Source organism: Tupaia chinensis, unplaced genomic scaffold (genome assembly GCF_000334495.1).
Source record: "Tupaia chinensis unplaced genomic scaffold, TupChi_1.0 Scaffold149184_1, whole genome shotgun sequence".
In the NCBI taxonomy this organism is placed as follows: Eukaryota; Metazoa; Chordata; class Mammalia; order Scandentia; family Tupaiidae; genus Tupaia; species Tupaia belangeri.
This window is the reverse complement of record NW_006209032.1, coordinates 89864-98282: the sequence shown is the minus strand read 5'-3', so window position 1 is coordinate 98282 and position 8419 is coordinate 89864. Positions and strand designations below refer to the sequence as shown.

The window sequence follows — 8419 nt, the reverse complement described above, 5'->3', positions numbered from 1 at the left end:
CTGAAGGGCGAGGACCACGACCGCATGTACGTGGGCAGCAAGGACTACGTGCTGTCCCTGGACCTGCACGACATCAACCGCGAGCCCCTCATTGTAAGGGCGTGGGGCGGGGCGGGGGGGGGGGCCGCCGCACACGCCCCCCTGACCCCCGTCTCTGGCAGATCCACTGGGCGGCCTCCCCGCAGCGTATCGAGGAGTGCGTGCTGTCCGGCAAAGACGGCAAGGTGCGTGCAGGGGCCGGGCCGGGCCGCCGCAGGTGTGGGGCGGTACCTGGCACCTACACAGCCTTCCCTGTGGCCCCAGGGCGAGTGTGGGAACTTCGTCAGGCTCATCCAGCCCTGGAACCGAACGCACCTGTACGTGTGTGGGACGGGCGCCTATAACCCCATGTGCACCTACGTGAACCGCGGCCGCCGCGCCCAGGTAAGCCCCGGCCCCGGCTCCCGCTGCCCCGCAGCTGCACCCCAGAGTCCTGCAGGAGGACAGGCTCGCTGAGTCCCAGCCTGGCCGCCACCCAGCCCTCAGGCCTTGGTGAGTGACTTCCTCCACCATGCAGGGCCTCAGTTTCTTCACTTGAAAACGGGGCCGACTGCCCTTCTCACAGGTTGGTGTGAGGCGGGGCAGCAAGCCCGTGCCCCCAAAGCTCTCAGTATGGTGCCCGGCACGCTGTGAGCCCTCGCTCACGGCAGCAGTGCTCTCTGGCTACGCCTGCGGCCCAAGCCCGTGGCTCGGTCAGAGACCTGGCAGGGCCCCTACGTCAGGAGGCTGGGCGCCTGGGCCAGCTCTGCCCATTGCCCTCCTCTCCACGTCCCGGGCTGGGGGGAGCTGCCCTGCCCCAGCTCTGCCCGCCCCACCTGCTTCTGCCCTTTCCATTTCCACGTGCATGTGTGTGTGAGCTGGTGACGTCGTAGGGCACGTGTGAGGGAGAATGGACCTAGGGACATGTGTGTGCCGGTGTGTGTGAAGCCTGTGTGTGTGTGTGTGTGTGCACGTATGTGCATACCTGCCCTGGGGCACCTGTGTGCTCTTGCGTGTCCTGGCCTGTGTGGTATGAGAGGCTGGCAGCCCAAGCCCGCTCCCCCAGCCCCTGCCGCCCCCAGCTCTAACCCCTGTCCCCCGTCTTCCAGGCCACACCGTGGACCCAGACGCAGGTGGTCAGAGGCCGCGGCAGCAGAGCCACGGATGGTGCCCTCCACCCGACGCCCACGGCCCCACGTCAGGTGGGCTTCTTCCCTCCAGGCCTTTCCAGGCAGCACTGCCTCCGAGCTGGACCCACCTGGGCCTGCAGCCCGGGCTGGCTTCCCCGGGCCCTCCCTCTGCCTCCAGGCCCCGCCCTGTGTCCACCCCTCCCCTACAGTGCCCTCAGGTTGAAGGCATGCCCAGCTGGACCCAGGTCAGCCCAGTGTGACCCCTGCAGGCGAGACATGAAGCCACCAGGTGGGGAAGACAGGAGCACTGGGGACAGCCATGCCTCAGCCCTCAGATCACGTGTGTGTAGACGTGCACGAGCACACACCAGCGAATGCCCGGCACCCCTTTCTTAGCACCGAGCGGGGCCCCTGTGCAGCCTGACACTCGTGTCCATGCCCAAGCCACCCGTGGCTCACCGGGGGGCACAGGTGTGCTGCACATGTGCGTGCTGGGGCCCTCTTCCCTTGGGGTGCATCTGTCCACTAGTTAGGACCTGGGGCTGGGCCGGGAGAGCTGGGGCTGGGCCGGCGCGGGCAGGGAGGCAGGGGCTGCCGTGAGTGACAGAGCGCGTGTCCATGGTGGGCAGTGCTGTAGAGCAGGGTCGCTGTGACCCTGCGTGTGCGTCCCGTTGTGAGCAGGGATCCGTGTGCTGGCAGTGCTGTGTGCCGAGCTGCGTGTGCAGGAAGTTGTGTGTGCGCGTGTAACCAGAAGTGGGTCTGTGTGCACCTGCCCATCACCATCCTGTCCCCTGCTGCCTCCTCCCGCCTCTGAGCCCTCCCTTCCCTTCCCCTCCCCTCCCCTCCCCTCCCCTCTCCTGCCTTTCCCGTGAGCTCACCCTGGCCCAGCGCCTCCACCACCTTCCTCGCAGCATCGTCCAGGCTGAGCTGGGAGGCACGAAGGGCTTTGTGATTTCTGTGTGGTCTGGGTTGGACTCAACTTCTGACTCCCCGGGGGGGTTGGTGGGGCCTGGGGCTCGCTGAGGGGCAGGAAGAAGGCCATGGCCTACCAGTCCGTCGTGAGAACCACAGGCGGGGCACAAAGCCCAGGGAGCTCCCTAGCCTGGTCAGGCCTGATGGCAAAGAACAGGGCCACGCAGGCCCTGACCAGTGCCCCCTGACCTGGCCAGGTCTGCAGCCCTACTTGGTCCAAGACAGACCGCCACGGTCCAGAGTTGTGCCCCTGTGGCCCAAGGCGGCTTGGCCAGCATCTTCCTGAGCCAGCCGGTGGACAGATGTCAGTCCCTACGAGCCCACCCCAGGCCGGCCATTTTATGGCCCCCGTGGTGGGGCCCTCCGAGACTTGGTTCCCAGGTCTTACCTGAGACCTCCCTCGGAACCCGCAGTGTGGCGCTCTCCGGGGGCATCAAGATGGACAGAGTTCGAGCCTCAGGAGCTCTGGAGAGGGCAGGGGAGGGCGGGTTGTCCTGGGATCCCGAGGCCCCTTCCTTTCTCGGCCATGGACGGCGCTGAGCCTGCCTCTGCCCTGCAGGATTACATCTTCCACCTGGAGCCTGACAGACTCGAGTCAGGGAAGGGCAAGTGCCCGTATGACCCCAAGCTGGACACAGCCTCAGCCCTCATCAGTGAGTGCCCGCCCTCAGTCCCGCTGTGGCTCGGAGTGGGGGACATAGTCCAGGACAGGGACGGTGACTAGAGTGCCCCTTTATCCCTGGTAGTGCCCCAGCATCAGGGGTGCGAGTCAGACCCCTGTTGAGCTGAGGGGCAGGGACTAGCTGATAGGAGTCTCCCCACAGCCCCTCCAGGTGAGGGCATCCTGCTCCAATCACAGCGTGGTCCGTGTAAAGCTCAGAACCACACAGCTGCAGCCTGCCTGAAAGACAAGCCCAGTCCACACTGGGCGTGGCCTGGGTTTTCTCCCATGTTATGGGGGGCTGGGAGGGGCCCACAGGAGCCACTGATGGAGGGTCTGGGCCTGTGACCAGCCAGGGATGGCAGCGTTTCTGGTCCGGGCAGGTGTATGGGAGTTGGGGCTGTTCTCTGAGGAGGGCTCCTGTCCAGGGTCTGTGGGGCGGCTGCCCCCACCCTGCACGCTGCCTGCTTTCTGGGCACTGTGCCACCTCTAAGCCTGGGAAAGGCCCCAGGGCAGAGGGCAGCCATCCCTCTTGGTGAGGAAGAAGTTCCGAGCCTGATCGCAGAGCCCGGACCAGGGAGTCTGATGGGCGAGGTCACAGCCTGCCCTGGGGCCCTCTCAGCGAAGACGTGGAGTAGAGTGTTGGACTCAGCTCCGCTGCCCGATTTTCAGGAGTGTCTGTGAGCCAGCTAGTATTCAAAATGAAATTTTAGGGGCCAGCAGGTGGTGTGGTGGTTAAGGTGCTGAACTCCCACATAGCCAACTGGGTTGAATCCTGGACCTGGTAACTTGAAAATCATGCCGGCCTATGTGCATGCATGCCCAAAACCCCAAGAGAAGAATGGAGAAAAGGGGATTGCAGCGTGGCCATCCCCCATGGGGAGTGGTTTCCCATTTTCCCTGTCTGTCGCTGTCTCTCTCCAGCAAGCCCACGTACCCTATTGCAAAAAAAAAAAAAAGTAAACTTATACTTAATTACATTAAAGATAGCAATAGCAGAAAAGGTAACAAATACCAGTGACTCATTACCTATTACCTCCAAATTACTTACGACGGCTGTGGCTGTGTCATTACCGACGCTCTCCCCAGCTGGGCTCAGTGACCCACTCAGGTCAGTAGGCCAGGGTGGGAGTATTTACACCACAGAAAGTGGCTATTGCTTCTAGACAGGGCTTGTTACTACGCATCTAGTCCTCCCAGGGACAGGGCCAAACACCCTCCTGGAGATGCCATCCTGCCTTGGGGAGTCCGACGGGGAAGACAGGCCCTTTTCTGAGGGTCTTTTGGGCTGTGGGCCGGCCCTTGCGTAGAGCAGACCCCGACTGACCTGCCGGCACCCACAGATGAGGAGCTGTATGCTGGGGTGTACATCGACTTCATGGGCACCGACGCAGCCATCTTCCGCACGCTGGGGAAGCAGACAGCCATGCGCACGGACCAGTACAACTCCCGGTGGCTGAACGGTGAGCCGGGCGAGGAGGTCGCAGAGGACTGACCAGGCAGGGCCGGGTGCTGCCCAGAGGAGAGCTGTGCTTGCCTGGGATTCTGTCGGGGAAGTGGACACCCTCAGGAGGGGCTCACCCTGGCACCCCTGCCCGCCCGCAGACCCTTCATTCATCCACGCCGAGCTCATCCCTGACAGCGCGGAGCGCAATGACGACAAGCTCTACTTCTTCTTCCGCGAGCGGTCGGCAGAGGCGCCGCAGAACCCCGCCGTGTACGCCCGCATCGGGCGCATCTGCCTGGTACGTGCCCGGGGACCTCCGGCCTGCTCCGGCAGCCCTGCTCCTGCAGGGTCCTGGGCGGCGTGAGCTGACCCGCCCCGCCCGCCCCCCAGAACGATGACGGCGGCCACTGCTGCCTGGTTAACAAGTGGAGCACGTTCCTGAAGGCGCGGCTGGTCTGCTCCGTGCCGGGCGAGGATGGCATCGAGACCCACTTCGATGAGCTCCGTGAGTGCCCGGCGGGGGTGGGGCTCTGTGGGCACCCTGTCCCAGGCAGGAGCAGGCAGGGCCCCAGGCTCCTCCCTAAGGCGCCTCTGGTACCACCTTCTGTCCCCAGAGGATGTGTTTGTCCAGCAGACCCAGGATGTGAGGAACCCGGTCATTTACGCCGTCTTTACTTCCTCGGGGTGAGGCTGGGTCGGGCTACTGGGGATCCCTGCTGGGTGGGGCAGGCTGGGGAGGGCCCACTGGCTCTGCAGGGGGCGACAGCAGCCTGCCCCGCACGCAGCTCCGTGTTCCGAGGCTCTGCCGTGTGCGTCTACTCCATGGCCGACATCCGCATGGTCTTCAACGGGCCCTTCGCCCACAAAGAGGGCCCCAACTATCAGTGGATGCCCTTCTCGGGGAAGATGCCCTACCCACGGCCTGGCACGGTAAGGACCCCACGCCTCTTCTCCCCCCTATGAGCCTGCTCTGGGGCAGATGTGGGCCCACTGCACGGCCCTCCGGGCTGCCCGTAGACAGAAGCCCTCGCGCACACAGTATCAGGCTGGAAAGGCCCTGGCCGCCCTCCTGGCACAGAGATGGGGGTTGCCGTTTGCACTCTTCCATAGGGGCTCCCCGAGGGGCTGTCTGCGAGCTAACGGTGAAGGGGAAGGTCGTCTTCGAGGCCAAGCTGGAGGCAGGCTGGGAGGTCCACTTAGCTGGCCATCAGTAGAAGGAGTGGGAACGGCAGGCCTGGGCTGCAGGGTCTCAGCCGTGTCGAGGCTGTCACTATAATGACGGGACACGAGCCACTCCTGCAGCGGGTGCTGTCGACCCCATGTCGTCGGGTCGGGCTAAGGAAGCTGTACACACAGGTGTCAGGGAGGTGCCCCGAGGTGGACCTGGAGCGTTACAGGGACGTCAGGGCCCGTGGTCCAGTGCATGGGGCCGGGGTGAGGGTGAGATCGGAGAACAGCAGAGAGGAGGGAGACAGCAGGGTGGGATGATGTGGGGAGGGGGCGTTGGCCCTGCCAAATGCTGCGAGGTTGGCAACGAGGCCAGGGAGGCATTGCGGGGTCTGGCCATGAGGGATCTGGGACCTTGGCCTGAGCAGGACCTGAAGAGAGGTCAGCGCAGGGCAGTAGCCTGTAGAGGAGGTGGGGGCAGTGCAGAGGCCTCCGCAGCACTGGGTCTGGTGTGTCCCCGCCCTCCCACCCCCATCCCGAGCCGGGGCCTGATAGACGTCCCCTGCCTGCAGTGCCCTGGGGGGACCTTCACACCATCCATGAAGTCCACCAAGGACTACCCCGACGAGGTGATCAACTTCATGCGCAGCCACCCGCTCATGTACCAGGCCGTGTACCCACTTCAGCGCCGGCCCCTGGTGGTCCGCACGGGGGCCCCCTACCGCCTCACCACTGTGGCTGTGGACCAGGTGGATGCGGCCGACGGGCGCTATGAGGTGCCTTTCCTGGGCACAGGTACCCGCTGCCCGCCCCGGCCCCTCCCACCCCCGCCCGCGGGGGGGGGTGCTGGTCCCCGGGGCTGGGACCTGCTACCGGCTCGTCAGGGCCATCTCTGTCACCTCGTCCTTCAGAGCCTTCTCCCTACTGCTGGGATGACCAAGGCCTCCCCTCCCCATCCCCAGGAGCCTGGGAGAGTGGGAACATGAAAGGGGTGTGACAGGAAAGGGGTGGACACAGGCACAGACACCCCGAGGGCCCCTGGTTCAAGCACATGCTCGCGCGTGAACACACAGTGCGCCCACCACAGCCCCAGCCACCCCAGCCGCCCGGTCCTCTGCAGCCTCACAGTGAGGGTCTGGTGCCATGGTGGTCCCTTTGACCTCTCCCTCCATCCCCGGGAGCCCTTCACCTTGGCACAGAGCTCCTTCTCCGCTGCCCTGGGGGGTTGGGCCCTGGTGGGGAAGGGGCTGAGGCTGGTGCCCCTTCCCCAGTGTCCCCAGTCCCACTGAGGCCCTGCCCGGCCCGTTCCAGACCGCGGGACAGTGCAGAAGGTCATTGTGCTACCCAAGGACGACCAGGAGATGGAGGAACTCATGCTGGAGGAGGTGGAAGTCTTCAAGGTGGGTGTGACCACCTCGTCCTGGCCCTCTGGCCTTACACTTTAGGGCAGGGCAGGCGGTGGTCCCCAGGGTCCCACGCTGATTCCTGTCTTCTTCCAGGACCCTGCACCTGTTAAAACCATGACCATCTCTTCAAAGAGGGTGAGTCTTTGGTAAGGTGGGCTGCATGGGGGATGGAGCCTGTCCTGGCACAGAGGGGAAACTGAGGTGTAGACCAGGGATGAGGAGCCCGGCCCCACTGGCTGCTGGTGGGAGCTGGCTGTGGGGAGGGCCCTGACCAGCTGCCGCTCCCACCCCCAGCAACAACTGTACGTGGCCTCGGCCGTGGGCGTCACGCACCTGAGCCTGCACCGCTGCCAGGCGTACGGCGCTGCCTGTGCCGACTGCTGCCTGGCCCGGGACCCCTACTGCGCCTGGGACGGCCAGGCCTGCTCCCGCTACACGGCGTCTTCCAAGAGGTGCGGCCTCCAGCCCTGGGGACCTCAGCCCCCAGGCCCGGGCCAGTCCTGGTGGTTGGAGGTGGATGTGGTAGTCCCGGGGAGTCCGGCGGGAGGCATCATTGCCTGGGCACGTGGGCCCTGCCCTGGAGTCTCGGGGTGCAGGGCTCGGGCTGGGAGTACTTCCTGGACGCGGCCCTCAGGAGCTGTCCTCATTCAGGCGGAGCCGCCGGCAGGACGTCCGGCACGGGAACCCCATCAGGCAGTGCCGAGGCTTCAACTCCAACGGTGAGCACGCTAGGCCGACAACGCGGGCAGCCCACTGAGGATTCTGGGGGGCGGGAGAGTGGGAGCTTCCCCAGGCACAGCCCTGACTTCCCAGGGGGGCCCCTCGTGCCCCAGGGCGCTGCTCTCACTGCACCCCCTCTCGCCCCGCAGCCAACAAGAACGCCGTGGAGGCCGTGCAGTACGGCGTGGCGGGCAGCGCGGCCTTCCTGGAGTGCCAGCCCCGCTCGCCCCAGGCCACGGTCAAGTGGCTATTCCAGCGGGATCCCAGTGACCGGCGCCGCGAGGTAAGGCCCTGCACCCCAGCAGGAGGCCCTCGTGCAGCAGAGAGGTGTGTGGGCGATGGGGTGCCGGGGCCAGGCCGGGCTGCCCTGGCTCTGTGACACCTTCTGAGCGCCCCTCATATGGGCAATGCTCAGAGGACAGGCCTCGCTCTGTGGAAGGCACGTGCAGGTGTGCCCATCACGTGCAAGTTTTCCTCGGACGGACACGTCGTGTGGGCTGGCTCCCATACTGGGCGGGGAGCCTTGCGGGCCAGGCCTCATCTGATGGAAGTGCCTGGCAGGTGGCCTTGTTTACCTGGAGGTTCCCTGCGAGTGCCCCCCTTGGGCATTGACATTAAACGGAAATGCTGTGCACCCCAGAACACTCACAGAACCCCTGATGGCCATCCCTCCCGAGGCGGGAGTCCCTGTGGCCTCGTCACGTGGAAACTTCCTCCGGGAGTTCCAGCTCCAGCGTGTGCCCCTCCTTGCAGTGACCACAGGGTGGTCTGACTGGGGCTGGCTGCCCCTCGGCCCTGACCCCTCCCCGCCCCCCAGATCCGTGCCGAGGACCGCCTTCAGCGCACAGAGCAGGGCCTGCTGCTGCGCACCCTGCAGCTCGCCGACCGCGGCCTCTAC

At 65.4% G+C, this 8419-nt stretch overlaps 1 protein-coding gene across 1 annotated transcript in view; it reads left to right on the top strand.

The window, feature by feature from the left end:
• SEMA3F (semaphorin 3F) overlaps nucleotides 1–8419 on the top strand; it is a gene marked incomplete at its 3' end in the record, with an annotated part of 26910 nt that extends 18491 nt beyond the window's left edge. Inside the window, 17 exon segments of the mRNA XM_027769282.1 lie at nucleotides 13–93; nucleotides 162–224; nucleotides 304–423; nucleotides 1128–1220; nucleotides 2680–2773; nucleotides 4125–4244; nucleotides 4387–4526; nucleotides 4619–4733; nucleotides 4843–4912; nucleotides 5014–5158; nucleotides 5968–6190; nucleotides 6707–6795; nucleotides 6895–6936; nucleotides 7096–7253; nucleotides 7453–7520; nucleotides 7671–7804; nucleotides 8339–8419. Of these exon segments, the coding sequence (XP_027625083.1) occupies nucleotides 13–93; nucleotides 162–224; nucleotides 304–423; nucleotides 1128–1220; nucleotides 2680–2773; nucleotides 4125–4244; nucleotides 4387–4526; nucleotides 4619–4733; nucleotides 4843–4912; nucleotides 5014–5158; nucleotides 5968–6190; nucleotides 6707–6795; nucleotides 6895–6936; nucleotides 7096–7253; nucleotides 7453–7520; nucleotides 7671–7804; nucleotides 8339–8419 (1836 nt within the window).